This window comes from Penicillium odoratum (genome assembly GCF_028828045.1).
Source record: "Penicillium odoratum strain IBT 22623 chromosome Unknown utg000005l_segment0_segment0, whole genome shotgun sequence".
NCBI lineage: Eukaryota > Fungi > Ascomycota > Eurotiomycetes > Eurotiales > Aspergillaceae > Penicillium > Penicillium odoratum.
The window spans coordinates 2,419,154-2,443,100 of NW_026643147.1; the positions used below are offsets into that span (position 1 = coordinate 2,419,154).

The 23,947-nt window shown below is 45.7% G+C and overlaps 8 protein-coding genes across 8 annotated transcripts; 7 read left to right on the plus strand and 1 right to left on the minus strand.

Moving 5' to 3' along the window:
* Positions 1-126: 126 nt before the first annotated feature.
* Positions 127-604, minus strand: N7520_006446 (Transferase; the record flags this gene model as incomplete). Its single annotated transcript, XM_057140380.1, has 2 exons — positions 127-409; positions 465-604. The coding sequence occupies 2 exons, from the start codon at positions 602-604 to the stop codon at positions 127-129; spliced, it is 423 nt and encodes a 140-aa protein (XP_056994386.1).
* Positions 605-1,804: 1,200 nt separating this feature from the next.
* N7520_006447 (Proton-dependent oligopeptide transporter family) lies at positions 1,805-4,113 on the plus strand (the record flags this gene model as incomplete). The annotated part of the gene is made up of 7 exons (XM_057140381.1): positions 1,805-2,367; positions 2,415-2,600; positions 2,664-2,812; positions 2,866-2,971; positions 3,027-3,166; positions 3,223-3,409; positions 3,459-4,113. 7 exons carry the CDS (start codon positions 1,805-1,807, stop codon positions 4,111-4,113), a joined length of 1,986 nt encoding a protein of 661 aa, XP_056994387.1.
* Positions 4,114-6,852: 2,739 nt separating this feature from the next.
* N7520_006448 (uncharacterized protein) lies at positions 6,853-9,065 on the plus strand (the record flags this gene model as incomplete). Its single annotated transcript, XM_057140382.1, has 2 exons — positions 6,853-6,868; positions 7,786-9,065. 2 exons carry the CDS (start codon positions 6,853-6,855, stop codon positions 9,063-9,065), a joined length of 1,296 nt encoding a protein of 431 aa, XP_056994388.1.
* Positions 9,066-9,202: 137 nt separating this feature from the next.
* Positions 9,203-10,690, plus strand: N7520_006449 (multidrug resistance protein MDR; the record flags this gene model as incomplete). The annotated part of the gene is made up of 1 exon (XM_057140383.1): positions 9,203-10,690. The coding sequence occupies one exon, from the start codon at positions 9,203-9,205 to the stop codon at positions 10,688-10,690; it is 1,488 nt and encodes a 495-aa protein (XP_056994389.1).
* Positions 10,691-16,180: 5,490 nt separating this feature from the next.
* On the plus strand, positions 16,181-16,494 carry N7520_006450 (uncharacterized protein; the record flags this gene model as incomplete). The annotated part of the gene is made up of 2 exons (XM_057140384.1): positions 16,181-16,282; positions 16,303-16,494. 2 exons carry the CDS (start codon positions 16,181-16,183, stop codon positions 16,492-16,494), a joined length of 294 nt encoding a protein of 97 aa, XP_056994390.1.
* A 1,764-nt stretch (positions 16,495-18,258) lies between these two features.
* Positions 18,259-19,709, plus strand: N7520_006451 (cytochrome P450; the record flags this gene model as incomplete). Its single annotated transcript, XM_057140385.1, has 3 exons — positions 18,259-18,318; positions 18,385-19,476; positions 19,539-19,709. The coding sequence occupies 3 exons, from the start codon at positions 18,259-18,261 to the stop codon at positions 19,707-19,709; spliced, it is 1,323 nt and encodes a 440-aa protein (XP_056994391.1).
* A 757-nt stretch (positions 19,710-20,466) lies between these two features.
* On the plus strand, positions 20,467-21,234 carry N7520_006452 (uncharacterized protein; the record flags this gene model as incomplete). The annotated part of the gene is made up of 1 exon (XM_057140386.1): positions 20,467-21,234. One exon carries the CDS (start codon positions 20,467-20,469, stop codon positions 21,232-21,234), a length of 768 nt encoding a protein of 255 aa, XP_056994392.1.
* A 431-nt stretch (positions 21,235-21,665) lies between these two features.
* On the plus strand, positions 21,666-23,534 carry N7520_006453 (uncharacterized protein; the record flags this gene model as incomplete). Its single annotated transcript, XM_057140387.1, has 1 exon — positions 21,666-23,534. One exon carries the CDS (start codon positions 21,666-21,668, stop codon positions 23,532-23,534), a length of 1,869 nt encoding a protein of 622 aa, XP_056994393.1.
* Positions 23,535-23,947: the final 413 nt, after the last annotated feature.

A 23,947-nucleotide genomic window follows, 5' to 3' on the forward strand; every position in this document is an offset into this window, starting at 1 on the left:
TGGTGCCGGATCAGTCGAGGCAGGGATACTAGAAGGAGGTCGCTGTATTTTTGACGATCGCAGAGCTGCTCAGCTAGCTGGTGAGTGAGGATAGCCTATTCCATAACATTGTTACTGTAGTGATGTCTATGCGTGATAAAAGCCTTGGATAAAATTGGCCGTGTAGACCGCCACAACTAGACTATTATCCGGGTGGGCATCTGGCTTTTCTCCATATGCCATCGGAGGCTCAACCCAGAGATCCAGATCGTCCAACGCAGAATTGCAGAAGCTGGCCTTCGTAATGCCCTTGAAAGAAGGGTATTTGCCGCTATCGTCCCCAGAGTCTAGCCATTGGGCGACGAAACGACCAGTGCTGTTTTTCTTTTTGAAGAACCAATGGCCGCCTACGGATTCCTTCTCGATTATGCTGCAGATATGACGAATCTGACTGAGGGGTTGCTCAAGAGCAGCCTTCAGCAAACCAGCCACTTGGCTTCGTCGACATTTCAAGTCGGAAGAATAGCGCGTAATAGTTGTAGGTCGACTCAAGGGTCGAGAGTTTGCTCCTCCAGGTAATTTTCTCAACCAAGGGGGTGACTTTCAAAAATTCCTCCCTGGCCATGGCGATTATTTGATTAAAAAATAGACCCTGCGAAATAATTCCAGAGAACGTGGCAAGTTCAGTTCGCAATCTGCAGCTCTCGGCTTTACGGAGGCGGTAACCTCATCAGGGAATCTCAAGATTGCTAAACAAGAGAAAGACGAACTTCAATTTAAATTAGATGTTCTGTTACGGCTTGGTCAGCACTTTCAACTGCGCTCTGGAAGATCATCCGCGTCTGTTCGGATCTTCCCGCTCGGGGCCTCCCGGAAGCCAGTTAACGTCCGTGCGCTACAGGCCCGGGCAGGCTCTTGCCGACGCTATGGAAATGGAAGCATTGAAGTTACGGAATGCCTCATAAGGAAGTTGATTCATCGATTATACATCTGTTTAGGTTGTATATATATTACTTAATTCTCAATTTCAAAAGCATTGGTGCTTGCCTATGTAAGTTCTAAATAGAGGCTTTCCGCTTGTGTTGGCGCCTGTGATGAAGATTGTTTGGCCTTGAAGGCTGAGAGTTGCGAGGAGCTGGGAGGTTGAGACAAATTGTCGGAAAATACAGCCGAGGAGAGTCATTCTGGGAAGAATAAACGAGAGTAGACGTAGAAAATTGAAATACTTCTCTCTATCTCTGGCAGCAACCTCCCACAGCAACGCGTGAGCATGACTGGTTCACCACTAAATCCGCCTTTCACTTACCCATCCCAATCAATCGAGGGTGGGGATTTATTTATTGAGAGAATTTCAAACACATCTATGGGCTTGCTTTCGGAGAATTTGACACCAGATTTTTCGGATGCTGTGTTGTCATTCGCAGTCGCATCACTCATGTCAGAATACTTCGAGTGGGATCTGGCCAGCTTGTGGAATATGGGACAGGACGAGAGACATGGACTTTAACGTTATCATTATACTTAAATAATTCTCAGGTCTGGTAGATGAACACATGATGTAATTGGTAAGAAGGAAGTGACGAATACTTATCATTATTTTATGTACGGGTGGCAACGACTTTACTCAAGGCCCATGTATAGTTAGTTATGTGGTTAGTAATGGATTTTCCGGGGTATTGTGACCCACTGTAGCTACCAGCGTGAGCGTGTCATTAGTGGATGTAATTTTCCAGGAGTAAAAGCGCATTATTCGCACATTTCTAGTGTAAGCAAAGTTACATTCCTCTCTTGGGAGATCGAGTATTCGTACTTTTATAGGGTTGCAATGGCTCAACCCTGTCACCGCCGGACCACTTCGGACCCCGGATTCGGCCCCCGAATAGATGAAGGGCTGACCGATTTCCACCCCAACGCACCCCTAGCTGTCTTTTTCACCCTCTTGCAATCAATTTTCTTCTTTCTTCTACCTCCGAACCCAGACCCATTCGGTACCCCTACGATGTCAAACGAACGAGCGATAGTCAAAACGTCAGGCTCGATGCTTGATGTGCACGGCTCTGCAAATACCACCGCAGAGCCTCATCTACAGTCACGGTTGGTAATGACTTCTCAAGTTGAAGAAAAGAACGGCAATGCTGATAACGGGGCTCTTCTTTCTTTCGCCAAAATAGAACAGGACACAAGTCTTGATTCTAAGTTGGAAGATCGTGTGTCTCTCCAATCTACTCACAGTATTACTGCCTCGGACGACCGTCGCGTAGCCACCGAAGATGAAGTGCGCGATCTTCTCCACGTCGTCGATAATGTTCCCGGTCGCGTTTGGGTAGCCTGTATTGCGGGCATACTGGAACGCTTTGTCTGGTATGGGGCAACTGCTCCACTGCGTACGTCCTCCCTCTACCGCCCCTGCTAGGTAACGTTTCCTTGCTGACGAGCTTGCCCGAGAATTACCTGCAAAATGCGCCTGGCGGAGAGGTTCCCGGAGCTCTCGGACTCGGCCAGGCTACAGCTTCAAACATTGTCAATGTCTTGTTTATTGCATCATACATTGCCCCTGTACCTGCCGCCGTTGTTGCCGATAGCTGGCTGGGCCGCCACAAGACCATGATCTACGCTGCTATGTATAACGACCTTTGATCCCTGTGATCTGCCCCTTCCATCTCCAAATGCTAACGTTGTCATAGTATTGAGGCCGTTGGTGCCACTATTCTATTCGGAACGTCACTGCCTGTCGCCATCCGTGAAGGGGCCGCCTTGGGTGGTGTAATCGCTGCTTGCGTCCTCATGTCTATTGGATCTGGTGCATTCAATGCCACTGTGGTGCCTTTCATCGGTGAGTTGCTTCGGTAGTGCCACAAGTCGTGACCATGTGCTGATTCTAAGCAGCCGACCAATACGATGAGGAGGAATTTTGCATTAGGACTAAGAAGGGAAGGAAATTTGTCGCTGACCGGGAATTGACTATTACCTACATTTACAATGTTTATTACTGGTGCGTGCTTTCTCTTCGCGGTCTCTGCTGGGACCTATGCTAAATTGTAACTCAGGACAATCAATATCATTGGTTTCCTGGCCGATTCCACACCGTTACTGGAGCGATATGTCGGCTACTGGGTCGCATACTTGGTTCCATGTTGTGCTATGTGGCTTGCCTTGCTCCCGGTCCTTTTCGGACGCAAATACTTCAGTGAGTAGGCAAAAGCTCCTATATGATAATTGCTCGCTAATCCGTGGATACTCTAGTTCGAGTTGTGCCTACCACCAACATCATGCCGCAGGTATGCACAGCGCTCCGTCTTGGAATTACGGGCGGCTTCAAAATGGAAGCCGCAAAGCCAGACGCTCAGCTTCAGAAACATGGTCGCCACGTTCCCTGGACAGATTCGTTCATCGAGGACATTAAATTGAGTCTACTCACCAGCCGAGTTTTGTAAGTCATTAATTCTTCTAGTCTATATCCACTGCTAATGAGACCCAAGGCTTCTCTTCCCCATCCACTGGCTCTGCTATAACCAGACCTTCAACAATTTGATCTCACAGGCTGGGCAGATGGAAACCTACGGTATCCCGAACGACATGATGAAGGTTGCAGGGGCTATTTCCGGAATCATCGTTGCGCCCATAATTCAGAAGGGGCTCTATCCTTTTCTTACGAAGTGGAGAGTTTCATTTGGACCGATCGCACGCATGACAGTTGGATTCCTCGTTCTTGCATTTGCCATGGCTTACACCACTGGAATTCAGAAACTTATCTACCAGGCCGGCCCATGCTACGATCATCCCCTTGCATGTGCCGGGGCGAAGGACCGGACGATCCCAAATCAGGTTTCGGTCTTTCTCCAGATCCCCATCTACTTTGGTGGATCGTTGGCAGAGGTCTTCTGCTTTACCACGGGGACTGAGTATGCCTATAACAAGGCCCCCAAGAGCATGAAGACATTGGTTCAGGCTATCTGGCTCGGTATGGGTGGAATTGGAGCCTGTCTTGCTCTGGCCTTTACTCCACTCTCCGAAGACCCCCACTTAGTTACTATGTATGCTATTTTGACCGGGATCCTGGGCGATGCGGGGGTCTCACTATGGATAATTTTCCGCCACCTTGATATGGTGAAAGTGAATGAAGATGCCGAGTAAAACAGACTTCCTGCTTTGAGATGAGAAAGTTTGATTGTCAGTCTGCAAGAAATCTTTTGGGAAAATCAATCAAAAAGTCACTGTATGCAAAGCGAAAAGGATGGGTTTCAGTTTGACCATGGTAATTTGATTTAGATTGCAATATTACATTTTATCACCCCCCACATTTCTACCCCATCCCATTTATAGCGCATTCTTGAGCACCTGAGGCTGGGCCGTCGATAAAACTTTACCTTCAACACTCTTGTCTGGTATTTAGTTGTTGTTGAAAGTGAGCAAGGTCTGTGGCATATTTATCGAGGTGGTTGTTTTTGTGGATTTTATGGAAAAAAGCCCGATTTACATAGCACTTGAGATCAATTGATGCCATTGTTGAATTGAATTTGGTCTTCAAAGTTTGCATATTTCCCACATGGAGTCAAGGAAACGATACCATCCGAAGATTCAAGCATTTCATTGTTGGGCCTTGCCTTGCCCGATGGATAAATCGTATTGATCAGATCTACAAACTTTTTCGCGGTATCAAAATCCGGTTGAACGGATGACCTCCCCATGGGCTCCCTGAAAAAGGCCTTCAAAAAAGGATGATATCTGGCTTGTCTGCTCCATCCGACAAACAAGACGTGCATAACCGTTGGGACGCATGAGAACTACAAATCTATCATTCTGAATCATTCTGATCAATACCAAAGCGGTTATGGGCCTGTCCATGTCCATCGTGATAGCTGCCGACATCGGCATAGACTCTGAAGTAGTCCCAACCATTAGCATCGTTCTGCAGGTAGAAAATTGCAGGTAAGCCCATTAATTCAGATCAGCCCGCTTGCTGTAATGAACCGTGATTGCTTCAATGCCTGGGTTCACACGCAGGAAGCCTGTCGACTACTCTCCGAGTCCCAACAATTTATTGTACACGGGCTGTGTGGAGATGTATCCTGCAAAGATCAGAAGACGGAATCGGCCATTCATCGTGAGCCGATGATAGAAAGTTGTTGGTACACCGTCTGCTTGGTTGACCATCTGGAAGTCTGGTAGTCGCATCCCGGGTGCGAGAGTCTTTGCTAGATTGAAAGTCTTCTCTTCTAGGGGAGGTGACTGACAATCAGAGACGGTTCATAATTAATCCCAATGCCGGTGGTGGATCTCATCGCGGTTTGGTATGCAATCAAGAAATCATCAAATTGGAGGCTCGGGCTGGCAAATAATTCGAGATATTCTCGGTCAAAGTCAATTAACTGCTGGGCTATGGGCTTTTTTTACCTGTTCGTACGTCGCAAGGAGAGATTCCGAGCACTTTTGGTCGAGATGGAATCGTAGTTTCCAACCAATATTACAAGCTTGAGGGATGGGTTGGCATGTTAAATAGTAGACTGTAGAGAAGACCGACCATCTTGAATGCTAGTGTTCATCCCCTGGCCCGCTTTGGGAGAATGTGTGTCTAGTAAGTAAGGAGCAAGGCTCATTAGTGGGGGTTACTGAAGTAGCTCAATTATTTACAAGACTTACGGACTGCATCATGTAGCCGTTTCCTCCCCTGGCCGATAGATCAGCTGTCGACAAATGATACATAGCTTTTTCGAACCTTTGCAATTTAGCGGATAAATCAAAACAATTAATAGCAGATTGATTCGTGTACATTTCTTATCGTCGTACTATGATTGGTTTGCGCTGTAGATCCCTGTAGTGTAGTAGGAGTCCGAACGGAGGTCCGATAGCCTACACCCATATTCCACACGCTCTAATGCAATCAGTCAACATCATGGAGTACTATGCATTACGTATCAACGCAAAGAACCTTTTCTTTATTGCTAGTCGGTCATTTATGTGATCTATGCACTCCTTTGAATAAGGGTACGAGTGATCACCCCCGCTTCTCTCCCCTTTCCACCTTTGAACGAGGCCATGCTCCTCCTCTCCGTACGCACTCTGGGATACAAGAAATCCTTGCAACAGATGGAGAATATTCATACCTGTGGGGACAATACCTTAGGTCCCCGGGTGAGTCATTGTCGAGGAGGCTTTGACTTCACGCTGTTATTCGAAGAGTACTTCTTCTCAATTGTGCCTTCCATCCTTCTGTTACTAGCACTCCCTTTTCGTTACAACCAACTACGCCAGTCACGGATCCGCAAAGTGTCACAAAGCTGGCTCTACTGGGCAAAACTGGTATATTTATTTTCACTATACTATGCCTGGGCCATTTGATTCTAACAGGTACACTTTAATTAGATATTTGGCCAAGCTGTTGGGGTAACTCAACTCTCCTTATTAGTCGTATGGTTCCTCCCCCATGCACCGCGAACAAACGCCTCATTAGCAGCAGCCGCCTTGGCTTTCTTTTCGTCAGTCGGACTTCACTTACTGTCGCATCGGGAACACGTCTTTTCGATATGCCCATCTAACATCCTCAACATTGCGTTGTCCGTGTCACTTCTTTTTGATGTTGTACGCGTCAGAAGTCTGTGGTTCGCATCTAGCACAGTCATTGCTGGAATATATACAGCAGGCATGATATTGAAAATTATCTGGTTCTACCTGGAGGCACAATCGAAGCATAAATCCTTTCTTAATCGGAGAGAACGGCATGGAGACGAGGAGGTCCATGGCCTATATAGCCGCGCTTTCTTTTGGTGGATCAACTCTTTTCTCTATCTTGGGTTCAAGAACATATTGTCTGTGGATAATTTACCGCATATGGACCGAAATATGTCAGCAGACGCACTGCATCGTCAACTCGCCATGCGATGGAACCAAGGTGAGTAATATCCAAACTAGATGTGTTTTATAATAATTGTTCTGAAAGTCACGAAAGCCCCCAAAACCTCCAAACCCTCTCGCATTGGTTTAGCCTACTCCGTCATGTGGACATTCAAATCTTCGGTTATATGGGCATTCATGGCTAGGCTAGCAGTCATCCCGCTCACGTATGCTCAGCCGTTCCTCATTACAGCCTTGACCAACTATGTTCAGGGAAGTCAACCAAACAAGAACGATGGTTACGGTTTGATAGGAGCATTTGCTCTGGTATTTTTACTTAAAGGGGTGAGTATCGCCTATCTCGTTAATTTGTGCGTAATCTCTGATGATAGCTATTCGCAGGTCTTCAGCTGTCTCCATCAACATCATAACTTCCGGCTGATAACAAAGATTAGAGGTGCCATTGTATCCCTGATTTTTGAGAAAACCCTTACCTTGAAACTCGGTGAATATAGCGACACAGCAGCTCTGACTCTGATGAGTAATGACATCGATAATATCGCATTTGGAGTTCAAAATATGCACGAAGTTTGGGCAAGCCCCATCGAGACTGGTATTGCGTTATTCTTGTTGCAGCGCCAAGTTGCTTGGGCAGCGGCCATTCCTGCGCTTGCTTCTGTACTAGCTTTTGTCTCTACACATTTTCTTTCAAAGTCAACACCCAGTCGACAAAAATCATGGATGCAGGCTGTACGGCAGAGAGTGGCATTTGCAACCAGCTATCTCAATGGTAGCTCAACCATCAAAATGCTCGGTCTCAAGGACAGCCTTTCCTTGATATTGCAGCGATTCCGAATCAACGAGCTCAGTCAACAGAAACGATTTCGACACATGATGGTCAAAATGAACCTACTTGGTTAGCTAATTTCATCATATATTTTTTATTTGGAGCACAGTACTTACAAATGCATTTAGCGGGTACTATTACGAACCTGACTCCAGTGCTTACCCTGAGCATCTATACCGGTATCGCGCTCCACACAGGCCGCAGTCCCTTGACAGTATCCGCGGCTTTTACCACGCTCTCCATTGTCTCTCTATTGAGCAGTCCATTATCGAACCTCATTTATTCAGGCCCAAAGGTAACTGGGGCTTTGGAGTGCCTTGACAGGATTCAAGCATACCTTTCAGCTGACTCTAAACTTGACGATCGCCTTATTCCTCCCTCGCTGCAGCCGATGGCTTCTAGCCAGGTTGAGGAATCCCAAGTTGGAATTTCCCTGGAAGTTCAGCCAAACAACGCTTCAACACCAAATGCTCAGACTAACGATCTCGTTCAAATTCATCAGGCTGACTTTGGTTGGCAACGCAAATCAGCAGCCACAATATCAAACATGAACATCAATATATCTCCTGCCTCATTGAATGTGCTTGTGGGCCCTGTTGGGTCGGGGAAAAGCACCTTGCTGAAAGCAATATTGGGTGAGGTGCCTTGTTTAAAGGGCTTCATTCACGTCAACGCGGCCGAAATTGCATTCTGCGATACAAAGACATGGGTTCGTAACCGATCTATTCGTGATAACATTTGTCACCCACTTCCTTATGACGAGGAATGGTATCGAACTGTCGTATTTTCGACTGCGCTGGATCACGATATTGAGTCTCTTCCTCAAAAGGAGCACACGGTAATTGGCAGCAACGGCCTTTCAATGAGTGGTGGACAACGGCAGCGTATTGCTATTGCACGTGCGGTTTATGCTAGAACAAAGCTAGCCCTCTTTGATGATTCTCTCAGCGCCCTTGATGCCTCCACTTCTGCTCAGGTCTTTGCCCGTGTCTTTGGATCTCAGGGTATCCTGCGTCAGAACGGAACGGCTGTTATCTTAGCGACACATGACTGGAGCTACGTTCCTGAAGCCAATAACGCCATTATATTTGATGATGGAAAGATTAGGGAGCAGGGCCCCCCTCGAGAGCTTAAGACATTCAAAGCTCGCTTGCTCGAGGGTGGAGCAGAATGTTCAGCTCCCCCTCACAGGCATCCAGTGGAGGCAACATTTGCAACACCTCTCGCAAATATAGCAGGAACTGACGAGAATCCTTCAAGAAAGAGAGGGGACTTGAGCGACTATGCTTACTATTTCCGAGCATCTGGCCGATTTTCTATCATTATCTATGCTGGGGCTCTCATTATTGGCGTATTTTGCTCCCAGTTTACTAGTGAGTGCATAGGAACTCCTTCTACCGTGTCATAACACTAAGATGAAAATCAGATATATGGGTTCAGTGGTGGGCAGAGGAGAATTTGCGAGTGCCATTTGGTCATTTATCGCGGTATATCAGTGTCTATGCAATTTTGGCCACAGCCGGGGCTGGTATCTGGGCTTTCAGCATGTGGCTAGTCTTTTGCCGTATCGTTCCCACATCATCATGCAACATCCATGAATTTCTAGTCAACAAGGTTAAAAAGGCACCGCTTCATTGGCTCACGTCAACCGATTCAGGGATCATCCTCAATCGCTTCAGCCAAGACATGACTTTGATTGATCGATCACTTCCAGGAGAGTTTCTGAAAACTTCCAATAACTTCATTCAGTGTGTGATGAGTGCGGCATTCATCTGTGTTGGTGCAAAGTTTATGGCTCCTCTCATTCTACTTTCGGTTTTTGCAATCTACTGGATCCAGAAATTCTACCTTCGCACATCGAGGCAACTCCGCCATCTGGATCTAGAATCAAAGTCACCCTTATACACGCAGTTTACCGAGACACTCAATGGTATCATCACGATTCGTGCTTTTGGCTGGCAACACAGCTTCCAAGAGGAGTACAGAAAACTACTTCAGGAATCCCAGAAACCTTACTATTTCCTGTTTGTTGTTCAACGCTGGCTGACCCTAGTATTGGATCTAGTTGTCGCGGGTGTTGCAGTCATGCTGGCCGTTTTATCCGTTTTCGTACCTAACATTGGGCCAGTCGGAGTCTCCCTTATCTCCTTGATCACCTTTAATCAGCAGCTCGCTGAGCTCATCAACTTCTGGACATTGATGGAGACAAGTATAGGTGCTATCACTCGAGTTCGGAGCTTTGAGAAAGTTCCCACTGAAGATCTTCCTCTGGAGAATCAGGATCCACCTTCTACGTGGCCATCAGAGGGTTCCATAATCTTTCAAGGTGCCGACATGGCGTACAAACCAGGTGCATCTCCCATTCTTCGACAAATATCATTGTACATCCCTCCTGGATCCAAGCTCGGGATTTGTGGACGCACAGGAAGTGGCAAAAGCTCACTCATTCTCGCTCTTCTTCGCATGGTGGAAGTACAGAGCGGAGACATCAGCATTGATGGCATTAGTCTACAGTCTTGCCCTCGCGACACGATTCGCAGCAGAATGACCGTCATACCTCAGGAGCCTATTCTATTTCCAGGTACTATCAGAGAGAATATTGCGTCATTCAAAGCAATTGATGATGACAAAGTCCTTGGGGCTCTAGAAAAGGTGGAGTTGAGGGACTATGTAATGGCACATGGAGGTCTAGATGCGAGGATATATGATCTGCCATTGTCTGCGGGCCAACGCCAGCTCATCTGCCTAGCAAGGGCTATCACCATGAAACAGAAAATCTTACTCCTGGACGAAGCTACAAGCCTTGTGGATGATGAGACGGATCGACTGATGCAACAGGTAATTCGAAAGGAGTTTTCGGGGTGTACCATTATTGTAGTTGCACATAGAGCTCATACTCTCTTGGACTTTGATCGAATCGCTGTCATTGACGAAGGCAGAGTTGCTGAGTATGACACTCCGGATGTGCTACTTGGAAACCGTGCATCCATCTTCGGACGTCTTTGTGACCAGACAAAATCATCTTTACTTTGAGATGATTGACAGCTGACATTACGAACAAGAAATTTCAAGTTAATTTGAAGCATGTATTGTAGTATGACAATATTTCAGATTAAAAGCAACTTCTACAGACCTAGCTAGCACCTAAGTTTATAGACTAGAGGCTTTTCGCCGCTCGAATGACTCCTAAGCTTCATGAACGCATATCCAGTTATTCTTAATCTGGCATAATGTTGAGAATATTCATTCAATTCAAATTACATAACTCTCTATGGTTCCTCGAACATTATAATTCTGGCCGAACTCAATTTTCTATCTCCTTAGGTTGCGGTGTGAATCAAGTCAAAAACTTGGGAAACGATGGATGGGGTGGGAGTAACAGCGGAATGAGAACAAGGAAAAGGGAATGCGGAAAAGCCAAGAAGATAGGAAAATAGTTCTCGTGCACGCACCCCCTGATAACTTTACCCGAGAGCGGTCGTTGATATTATTGTCAGAATGAATTACTCTCGTGGAATATTGGATTTTGATAAAATTTCGATGATTCGAAGGCTAAGACCCGCGTCTATTTCTGCCGAGACTCTTCTAGACTGATTCCATTTTAGTGGACCGAGAAAGTTGGGAAAGATGGGGTTCCAAGATATCCATAAATCTTCGTCCAAACAAAAAGTCGGAAGTGGTTGATACTAAGGTGTTTTAGTAGTTCAAGAATGGAAGTGCAGTTCCACTCGGAGTTCAAAGCTTATTACTGGACAGGCCGAAGGTCCCCTGACTTTTTTTACTCCCCCTTTTCTATTTCTTCCATTACCCTCTCCAATTCTACCTTCCAAAAATTTTTACTTGCAAGAAACCCCCTCATCCATTTCTCCCCGTCAAATGCCTTCCCACGTTTTTCTCAGATCTCTCTATGAGCAAGTCAGAGACTTGAATCCCGACTTTCCTTCCTCCGATGAAATTCAAAGACTAGGGATTCAAGCAAGAGAAGTGTCTTTAAACGATACGGACAACAAAACCCTTGATTTCCAATCGTGCTACTTCAAAGCAGACCCAATAAATTTCCTTGAATTGTGTCTTTTGTAACCGTTTGTTGCGTTCTCTGGGTATGGATCAGGCTTGAGCCAACTGATGTAGACAGAAACTTCAAATCAGGGATCTGTAACAACTTCAAATCACGCAATCCATGTGTTTCCTTTCCTAGCAACTTCTTTAGGGGAATGTTTAATTGATCTTCAGATGAATGGTCGTCACCTTCAAGCAGGAGCCTAACAACCAGAGGCTCGAACGATCTGTAGAGCTGAGCAAGCGTCGGGTAGCGATTGGCAACATAAATGGCCAGCGTGTCCACCAGTTTATTCTTAAATGAAGCTCTCCTGCCTCTATATTGAAGTCAGCATATGAATCAATTCATCATTTCATTATACTTCTCAAACCCAAACATTTGATTTGCAGAGTCTTGACTAGTGAGTACAGTAGAATCACACCAAGTCACATACAAGCCGTAATTTTCAGCCAGCGCTGACCTCAGCGGCATTGGTCGCTTAGAAAATCACGATCTGCATTTTGTGGCGAAGATTGCTTTCCCACGAAAAGCCTGTAAGATATAATCTCTGGCCACCGTTGGAATTGCCCAATGTTGTCGACTTACCGGAACACCCTTTTTCTCACCTTCCTTTGGATTATTGACATAATTTTCAAATTGAATATGGATCCAAATTTGGGCAAAGCGGCGAAGCACATCGCCTAACGGTGAGATTGGACGGTTGGCTGAATCAAGGTATTTCAAATACAGGGGATTTCGAAAACAGATTACCCCCCAGACACACACAGTCTTTCCCAGCGCCCCACTTACGGCGACGCTAATCCTCAAAAGACGAGTGATTGGTCTCTATAACAGGTATTTATTGGTATGATTGGCCATGGGGTGCGGCGATCTTAAGGTGATCTGGGCCTAGCCCGCTTGTGGGTCTTTGGGAAAGAAAGCCAGTGTGTCTTAGGGGTAATCTGTTTTCGAAATCCCCTGTATGCCACACATGCGGACACAGACCAGTCACAGTCACTTGTGCCATCATCGAGTAGACGAGGCAGACGATAACTGGCTTTAATGGATATTGATTTCCATACAGCAATGGAGGATCGGATCGCAAGTCTGCAACTAAACTGTCATCGCAATTCTTGACCGCTTGAGCTTGTTTTTTTGGCATAGTAAAGTAAGTAGCGGTGTGTCATGAAGGGTGGATCGTAGTATATTCGTGCCCTCCATCTGGCGCACACACCTTTTTCCGGAGCCCACTAGGGAGAGCCAAGTCCAGATCGCCGAGTTTCAGAGACTCACTAAGATATTTACACTGCTACACACCATCCTAAAGGGACGTTGTTTACCTGGATTCAGCTAAGCATAATCGTAGTGGCTCGCTTGGAAACAAACGCGGAGTAGGTGGTTCTACCTAACAGCCACTGTCGACGATAAATGTCCCTGCACTGCTTTCTTAGCTAGCGTTATAGTAAAGGTGTAGAGTAGCCTCCAGCCTTCCTATTCATGACTGATATCCGTGCCCTCCGGCCTACTGGATTGTGGATCGGCGCTTCTACTGGGATGAACTGCATCCCACTTACCCTTATGGGATAGAGGTGATTTACTATGATGGCGGTTCGGTTAAGTATTCAGTTAGCTTAGGATTCATGGAGTCATTATTGTAGGAAATGATTGACGAATACTAGGATATTATAATCTGCGAAACTAATCTATCTAATAGGCGTAGACTAAGATCTGCATGTCTTGTGGCGCATGTCGGCAGTATGGCCCTCGAAGACTTTCATCTTTTAGCTGGAGGTCGCAAGCCATGTACGTCCGCATGACGTAATTCACACCTGGCCGATTATCTTGCAGATCGACACTAGCCAATTAGATCCTGGTATCTTGATCTGACGATGCCCGGAGATCTGTTTATCGAGAACTCTCGATCGAGGATAATTTATCTGCCAAGCAATTGTTGTTTCGGAAACATCCCCCACTTCTTACCTTCCTAGCTGCCGTCACAAACAGCGACAATGTACTTACTTCCACTCGTACGCTAATACTCTGGCATCTGCACAAGTCCATAAGTAAAAACCATAACGACGAACATAAATCGCATCCTTTTCCCGATCTAAATCACTAACCACCTCTTACATCACCGATGTAGTGGGCTTTCGAGACTATACCATCATCCCGAATCTCATCGTCAATGGACTGGATGAAAGCCGTCCGCGAGATCCACATTATATGCTTTAACTTAAAGCCCGATGTCGGATACCCCTCCCGCTTTCTGAAGAAAAGATCTCGGGCGTGAAACAATGGGGATGTGGAGCATCACGGTAGGTATCGACCAATGATAGATCATAGGCGCGGATTAAACTTCTGCAATGAGATTGGTCAGTTGGCTGAATCAAGGTATCGAATACAGATTAGTTTGGTGGGTATGACGAATAATTCATTCATGCTGGATACTATTTGTTAAATGAGGGCTTTTCCCGGTGGGGTAGTTATGAAGGACTACGTGGCTGAGCTTGGTTCAGCTGAGTATATGGGGACTATGTGGAGTAGGGTTGCATTTGAGAGAAGTGGATAATGATAAAGCAGCTTCTCAAGAGATATATAAACCCGACGTTATCCTAGCATTATCAATATCCAGTAACCTTGCAAAATTCCTACTTGTTCCACTTCGACCTCTTTATTGAACGCCTGACGATACATCGCTCCTTCCGTTCATATTTAACAAGATGAACCCTAACTGTCCTAATTGCACTCAAGGCCAAGGCCCTTGTGTATGTCTTGTTTTCCCTTGATCCCTATTTCATTGGCTAAATTGATTCAGATCTGCGAATAGTGGAACGGCCATAGAAGCAGGGATGATGCTGCCAGCATAATTAGGGATGGAAGAAGCGAAGACATGAGGGTATGTACTAATGTGCCTAATTCAATTCTTCATACTACCTGTGATGATCGAAGACTGATGTTGTGGAAGCGAGAGTTTGGTGGTTTACTGAGCGGGTTTGCCTGTTGACCGGAAGATTCCCTTTCGGTGGTAAACAGAAGTTCTTTCTGCGTGGTAGATAAAACTTCTCCTTTTCTTCTCTCTAGCTTTAGTTGCTTTGTTGAATGCACTAGTTTGAGCCTCTTCTTTCTACCTGGCTGTAATAATCTCCATGTTGAGATTATCCCTTTCATTTTTCTAAGATCATGGTGTGTGGATAGGGTGTAGGGGCGTCTTATGTCATGCGAATTATCGATTTGGATACTATATATGCTGTAAGACTAGTGACGTTAGGTATTGCGCGCGATATACTGTGAACAATCAAAGAGGCGTAAACGTAAACATTTGACGACTACATATCACGTGTACTGCTAGGTACTAGTGACGCGCGCTCCGTAAGCTTCTCACGCTAATGCCCTGAAACGAAGTTAAGAAAGAGGAGAATGCTGTGGAAATGTTAGTATAGAATATGAAAGTGAAATAAGACTAATAGGGTGAGAGGGGATATGAATGTTTGTAGTCATATGATTTATTTTGACATGTAGTCTGACAGGTTCACCAAAAAAAATCGTCCGCCGACCATTTTTTGTCAACTTTCCTTTGAAAAGATCGCGCTTTCGAACCCGGCCAGCAGCTTTTTTTCTTTACTTTTTTCAATTCTTTACATCACGATTGCCAATGTCAACTTGATTCGCTACCTCACTAGGTTACGGTACAGCGGTGTTTTATAAGTAGACTTCGGCATGGGCCTGTCCATGGACAAAACCCCTGTCCATTGTCCACCCATGGACAGGGCCTTTGTTCCTTGTCCATGATGGGCATGCCTATGGGCCTAAAAAAGCCTATTCGTGCCTGATTCTGCCTGATATTCCTTGCATAACCTGATGACTCTAGATCCCGAACATTCAACAGCCTTGCTGAATATACATCCCCCGCGAAGTATACAGGATTTAATGAACGCAGATCCTTATCATGGTGGAGCGAAGATCGCTCCTTCATACGAGAATCTCACAATCCGGGACCAATGTACCTATAACATTGACCAAAGTACCCTTGATCAAGCCAGGAGTGTACAGGACGGAATCGATCGCCATTTCTGGAAACGCAGGCCAATACTTGGGATCACTCCAAAAGATGAGCTTCTTGATGAGCTTCTTGATGAGTCTTGAAGCCAAGGAGATTCAGCATATTTGGCCCCTTAGACTTTCTCATTGAGACAGATTACGGACCAGGAGCGATGGATGGTTGTAAGAGAGCAGATTTCAGGGTGAATACACAGCATAAACCTTGGAAGTTAACCTATTTATAGCATAGAAGAACGAATGCGCAAAATTGACCCTGTTTATAGGGAGGAGTTCCATGTTTCGAAAACATGACAAATCGAACATCATTATATTCATACCAGGCTCCCTCCAGATGTCATTAAATCCTGGCATGTTTTGTTCATATCAAACCCACCGAGACGCAAAAAGGCCTCACAACGCATGAGTTTCGGGCAATCGTGAACTCAATGGTGCTTCGAGTCAATCATGAACCATTTCACAGATGCGGGTGTCCTATCCACCCAGTAGGTGTCCACATTCCACGTGACCTTGCACAGTTCAAGCGTAACGTTACCTAACTTCTACATAGATTTTGATTCTATCTTATCTTGGTGATTTCAAAGGAAGGATCATTCACGCTTCGTATGATGGCAACGGTCTGATTCTGCAATACTCACGACTGTGGAACCTTTTAGATTCGAGCACCCCAAGGTTCCCGGTGGAGTTGTTTGTTCGATACAGACTGAGTCGGCCCACATGGCCATTGTCCCTCCACGACTAAACCTCGATTCTTGTCCATGGAATAGCTGTGATTTACTCGTTTTGTGTTCATTCAGACCACCGAGTTTTCGAGCCCTGAGATATCAATGTTTCAATAAATGTTACATTCTGCTCGGACATGAAAGTATATAAACATCATCTCTCATACCTAGGAATTTGCCCCAATTGATTCTAAGCCTTTGTATCTCTTGTGACTTGTAACATTTGAACTTGCCCAGCTGAAATTGCGAGGTCATATTTGGGCCCAGTACAGCGGACCACCAATTAGTAATAGCGATATGCCACATTGTTTTCAATAACAATGAGCCCTCAGATGGGTCCATGGAGGCCTTGGTTTCAGTCGCATCGACAGAAAATGAGACTGAGCAGATATTGAAGACGGTACGATCCGTCTGGTAGAGAGTCATCGGACAGAGTGACGAGATGGATACAACATTCTTCAGTCACTGGGAAGCTCTCATAGCAGCGACCCATTTCGTAGTGGCATATCAGCAATCTGGTTTTGATTTCACTATGGAAGATATTCTCAAAACACCGGCTATTGGAGCACAAGTTAAATTATGTGCAAATAAAAGAGCGGATGTGCCTGAGGGGGTCTTTCCTAGTATAACAAGTTGAATGCGCATCTAAAGAAGCGGCATGTGCCGTCTAATATGATATTTGCTCTTAATGCTTATTAAATAGATCACAGCACTCTGCGACTGGGGAGCATTGATTGGAGGCTATCCGTCGCGAACTTTGCGTGGCGACTAGACGGCGAAAACAATTAATATTTGTACTATACCTGAGGTTTTGAACGCTTGCCCAAATTTTCTGTGATGTACCAAGTAGTGGACAGGTAGACTTCAGGCTTGAAGGGATGATATAATATATTGGTAAGCGTAGTCACACGTACGGAGGCGAGTAGCGGCCATGAGGCCAGAACCTGTAATATCACATAAAAAATGACAGAAAATCATAAATACTACTAAGCTAATCTACCCCTTTATCACTTGGATACATCGTAGACTTTTTGGGTGTACGTTCGAAACCTCCACCAGACCTTCTCCTACCACTTCACTTTTTTCTGTTTCGTTTCTATTCTACTATATACAAAACCTTAGAGCCCTTCGAGCATTTATCTAGACTGGTACAAAAGAAGGTGGAATAGTAGATAGGAGATATAGTAGGAGATATAGTAGGAGATATAACATAATTCCTAAATACTAAGCGCTACGCTAAAAGGTATCGTCCTCATGGCCGCTACTCGCCCCCGTACACACGCCAGCTTTGAAAAGAAAATGGCCCTCCCCAATGCCAGCAGAACATCTCTTCGAAATCTCGACATTTGACTCTGTAGGTAAGCAGGACTTAATACCAGAGTTCAAAGATGTCAAACCATCAGATAAATAAGTTTCTGACGCGTGTTAGGACGGGCTGTCAACGTTTGGGGCAATGATCTACATCACTTCCAAGGTTACAGGGTTCCCCTCCACAATTCAAAATCCGCCTGCGCTTAATGGTGGAATTGAAGATCTTATTAAATTAAGGAATATATACAAAGCATAAATATGCCGAAACCCCACTTTTTACGTTCTTGTGTTGCACAATGCAACCTTTGATTTCACATCCTGGAAGTTTATCCCCATCTTTTCTACATATCTTGCAAATTGTGCAGTTTATGCACTCTCTCTTTCTCCACCATTCCGGAGTATTAATATGTCAATAATCTTCATTTAACCTCTGACCCCCTGATATTCAGAATCACACAGATACTGCTATAATCATGGTGTTTGTGATCCATCTGTCCACGGCGTGGCAAATTTTAGCTATAGCGACACTTTTTGTGAGCAACCGTACCAAATCTCACTTATCTTTGTTCTCTCAAATGACTTGTGTCTTGATTATCTAGGCTTTATTTTGTGTCACAGGCTTTGGAATCTACAATCTCTTCTTTCATCCCCTGCGCAAATATCCTGGCCCCAGGCTCTGGGCAGCATCACTTTTTCCTTCCCTCTGGTACTTCACTCATGGTGAGCTGATTTACAAATTGCGAGAATTGCATGAGCAGTACGGCGATGTGGTTCGGATCGCCCCTGACGAGGTGGTCTATATCGGCCAGGAAGCCCAGAAAGATATTTATGCCTTCGGGGGTGGCTCTGGTCCTTTCGTCAAATCCCCCGACTTCTATTTTTCTCTGGGTGGCTCACACTCCATTGTGACAACACCAAAGAACGCGGAACATGCGAAGATTCGCAAACTTCTCGGCTCTTCTTTCTCGGAGAAGGCGATCCGAGAGCAGGAGCCGGCCGTGATGAATTTCATCAATCTATTCATCAAGCGATTACACGAGAGGGCACACCAGGGCCCGCAAGATCTCAGCAAGTGGTTCAACCTCATCACATTTGATGTCATTGGCGACTTAGCCTTTGGTGAACCATTCGGAAGTGTTGACAGCGGCGACTACCATCCTTGGGTGCGTACCATGACGCAGAACAATCTGTGGAGTGTTCTGGTCGGCTCTGCACAGCGCCTTCCGCTCATCCAACCCCTTCTGCAGTACCTCATTCCGGCAACCTTGAAAGAGGAAAGGGCGCAAATGATCGCTTACACCAAGGATAAAGTTGCTCGCCGTATCCCTCAAGGTTCGACGCGGACTGACTTTATGAGTCCTCTGCTTCGCGCAGATTCATTCAGCATCCAGGAGTTAGAGCTCAATGCGATGACCTTTGTAGTAGCAGGAAGTGACACCACGGCATCGTTACTGTCCGGTCTCACTTATCATCTGTGCCTTAACCCACATGTATTGGATAGACTCACAGCCGAAGTGAGATCGGCGTTCCGGAGTGACGATGAGATTAACATGACCAGCGTCAATTCCCTCAAATACGAAATGGCGGTCCTCAAGGAAGGATTGAGAATTTTTCCTCCCGCCTCCGCTGGATTGCCCAGAAGAGTACCGGAAGGTGGTGCTACAGTCGCAGGAGAATGGGTTCCCGAGGGGGTAAGTTGAATCCATCAACTACCCTACTATGCTACTCCTACCGAAATATTGATATGTATTAGACCCGCGTTCATGTCAGCCCTTGGGCATCATATCAATCATCCTCTCGATTTTATCTCCCGCAGTCTTTCATCCCAGAAAGATGGTTAGGCGACCCTCGGTTTGCAAATGATGATCTCAAGATTATCACCCCCTTCAGCATTGGTCCCCGGAACTGCATTGGAATGAAGTGAGCTATCAACCTTTACATGATAGTGAGAAATATCCCTGCTAATCTTATTTTGTATCAGTCTCGCGTATGCTGAAATGAGGACTATTGTTGCAAAACTGGTGTGGAACTTTGATCTCACTTTGGCCTCTAGATCATACGAATGGTTATCCACAGCCAAGAAGTATCAGTCATGGCACCGGGATCCATTATGGGTGCATTTGAGGTCAAGAGAAACCCAGAACGCGTGTTGATCAAGAGAGCTACGACAATGTGCTTCCAAACATCCATATCATCAGTTCCTATGAAAATTCTGATTTCGTATTTGTCCCTGACTTACAGAGAATGGAATTGAATTCAGAAACGAAAATTTTCGTAATATAACGGTAACATATGCAATATTGAAGTTTGCAATATCGGAAGTACAGTAGTAGGGAGGCTTTAGGTTTCATGCATGCCTTATTCCTCCCAAGCGAATAGGATCTGCGTGCGACTAAAGCTCTTTTAAAATGTCAAAGGTAGCAAATCGGCTCTTTAGAACAATCTCTGGCCATTTTTCAGGGAATTCTTTCCAAATTGAGTGACCTGAGGTGTCAGTCAATATAAAATCATAACAACCCCCACCAAACGTATGTTGACTACCCATCCCTCTTGCAGCCCAACCCTTCAAGCTTGCTTCCATCCTCAGCCTTATTTGACGCTCTGAATTCACGGTAGGCATGTCCCATGATTCATTCTTTCATGAGCGCAAGATACTGACATTTCACATTGTGTACAGCAATATGTTGAGCACTAGGAGAGGGAAGGAAATCATCCAACAAGCCCTTCCTGCTCTCTTCATCAGCCCTTTTTGTGCCGCGGATGGCGAAAGCGCGGAGAAGTCAACCCTACCCAATCTCAAGTTTGAGGGACCTTTGATCCGTTGGTCTGGCTTTTCGGAAGCAGTTCAGGCAAACACCAAGGATGAACTTTTCAGCCTACAAGGGCTTCCATGGCATGAGTTCTTCGAACCCGATCCCATCAACGATTTGGAAAGCTTTAAGGTCAGATTCCACAGCAGAATTGGGAAGGAACTTGAAGAGGTTCTGATACTGCAGGAAACCAACATTAAGTTCGCCGGTTACCCGTGCCTCATTCCCTACGTCGGCACGGGCCGCACTGTGATGATGAGTACAGCACCCACCACGATAAGAGCTGTTGGAGAACTGATTGTGCCGTGGATCAGTGTGCACTCCATGCAGGCCGTGTACGATTTGGAGGATGAACTTCGAGTCATGCTTGCTCAACCGATTCGCTACATGCAGGATCTTGGTTGTGTGTACGGGTTCCTCAGCAGCTACAATGAGACGATCTTTTTGCGCCAGCGACTCATTGGAGGCATTTGGGAGGTGAACTACTCCCCAGTTATCAGTGGCGGGTTTCCTTCTCAGTATAGTGACACCGAGCCCAGGGTTTCAACTCGAGAATCTTTTTTCTACCTCGCTGGCCTGGCAGCTAAAACAGACCCAGTTTCCACCGTTAGACCTAACTGGTCTTTTGTGGATCCGTGATGTTCATAAGCCTTGACCACTAGACCAAGGGTCTTTTCTAGGAATGATGCTGCAATTTCCGCTCATATGCCACACCTGACCCGAATTTCGTGTGTTTTTTCCCTTGGCGCCTACGTGTGCTGCTGTGTTGAGCGCTGATGGCCGGACCGGAATCCGAATTCTGGTTTGTCTTCACGGGGCCCTTGTTAGCACAGACAGATGCGATGTTTTCTCGGTCGACAGTAAAATAAAAGCTTTCACCGCTCAAAACAGAATTCTTGTAAACGTAAAGTCATACAGAATACCAAGGTCTCATTATTGTTTCAGTTTGTGAATTGATGTTTTGAATGTTTTTACCCAAACCTTGATGACTCATCACAATCCGCGATTAAAAATCTTCATTATTTTGGGTTGAAGACTTTTGATAGGACTATTGATTATTAATGTCTCCCATGGCTTTCAATCGTCCCCTGCCCATCTCCGAGGAGTGGGAGGACCCCGATACCTACATCGAGGCTCTTCTCTCCTTCTCTACTACATCGGTGCTCTTTATGAATCTGTGTGGCGGCGTGCATATGGTTGATTTTCTGACCCGGGAGCCCGATCTTTATACAACAATACTGCCGGAAGAATGGAGAGACTTCGTCAGTCATCATGATGTTCAGAATTTTATCCATCTACTTCTACGGGAAGACATTGATCAATTGCGTGCCAACAAGCCTGCTGTAGATCAAAATGAAAGCAGCCGAACTTGGAATGGAGGACCATTCCCTCCCCAGAGTCTCTTAGAATACATTTCTAATGTTCGCCGACTGACATTGAATCGTGAATTTCCCATCCCATCTTCAAGAACTGAATTACCAAAGCAAGTTGCTATGCGTATGAATCGAAAGAAAGTACATGAGGTCGAGCACTTTTCTCAATATGTTGCATCGCTGTCAGATATTGTTCACAAGCGCCGAGGTGAACCAGTCTCTCATATTGTGGACTTTGGTTCCGGACAGAATTATCTTGGCCGGACACTGGCCACCTCGCCTTATCATAAGCATATCATTGCAATCGAGCGCAAACATCAGTACATCAGCGGAGCCAAGGGCATGGATGTTCGAGCCAAGTTGGCAAAGAACCCGAAGGCTCAACATGTTACTAAGGACAAAGATTCATGTGATGACTGCAACGGAAGTGCGGAAGTGACTGTTTCTGAAACGACAGATAGCTCCCAGCCAATGACAGAAGATTCGAAAGTCTCGGAGGATTACCCTCTATTCAACATGCTGGGTGAGATCAGCCTCGAACCAGATGAGCTGCTCGGGTCCCTCACCAAAAAGCCGCCACGAGAAAGGCAGCTCAAGCCAGAGATTGATACTCGCGGAACTCTCAGCTATATCGAGCATGAAATCGAAGATGGCTACTTAGAGCCCATTATCGACCACGTTATTAACCCATCCCCTGCTGAATCTCCAGATGGGCAAGAAAAGAAAGAGAGCGATGCCAGACTAATGGTCGTTTCCCTCCACTCCTGCGGAAACCTTGTTCATCATGGTCTACGATCCTTGATTCTGAATCCTTCGATTGTGGCCGTCGCTATGATCGGCTGTTGCTATAATTTGTTGACCGAGCGCCTCGGTCCAACCACACATGACCTCCCTATTCTTCAATCTCTCCATCCTCGTCTCAAGGAAACCGAAGCATTGTACGATCCGCATGGATTTCCCATGTCCAAATACTACGAGAATTACCAAAGTCCCGGAGCAACGACAGGTATGAAGCTGAATATCACAGCTCGGGCGCTTGCCGTGCAAGCTCCATACAACTGGGGCCATAATGACAGTGAATTGTCTTTTACCCGTCACTTCTTCCGTGCTCTTCTTCAGCGCATTCTCGTTGATCGAAGTGTTCTTCCTAGGCCCTCTGTGCCGGAAGGCACCTCGGACGAGACTCACTCAAAAGCCAAGGCTAGCTCTATTATCATCGGATCATTGCCCAAATCTGCTTTCAAATCTTTTAATGCTTATATTCGTGCTGCTACGACCAGGATGAGTGCAGATCCGATATATGGATCCAAGGTTCAGGAGCATATTGCGACCCTAAGCGATGAGGACATACTCTACTACGAGAATCAGTACTCCCACGCGAAGAAAAATATCAGTGTGCTGTGGAGCTTGATGGCATTCAGTTCTCAGCTTGTTGAGGCTATCATTGTCGTGGATCGGTGGCAATTTCTCCGTGAGCAGGACTCTGTGAAAGACTGCTGGGTTCAGCCAGTGTTTGACTATGGAGAGAGTCCTCGTAACTTGGCGGTCATTGGACTGAAAGAGTGATGGTTATCAGGACTAACGAAGTTTGTTTTGCGTAAATACCCACTAACTTGTGTGTGAGTTGCCAAGTGTGGGCAGAAGCCTGCCTTATGCTTTTTCCATCTTTCTCTTAGATCATTGAAGCCCAATTTCCACGCTGAAGCATCTCCTTTTTTTTAAGCAGCTCAACGAACGAGTGTAATCTACAATGAGTCGGGCTATTCCGGATCAGTATTTTTCTGCTAGGCTGGAAATTGCATGAATTTCATGAACTTCAAAGAATGGTCCAAACCAAATGTCTAGTGATGATGCAGTTGGACTTTTTTATGCAATATTACGGATGGTAACTGCTAGGAATGACTTCTCTGGAAGACATGATTGATTGTTTAATTGAAACTAAGAAGATATTGCAAAAAGAAACTCCGATAGGGGGAATC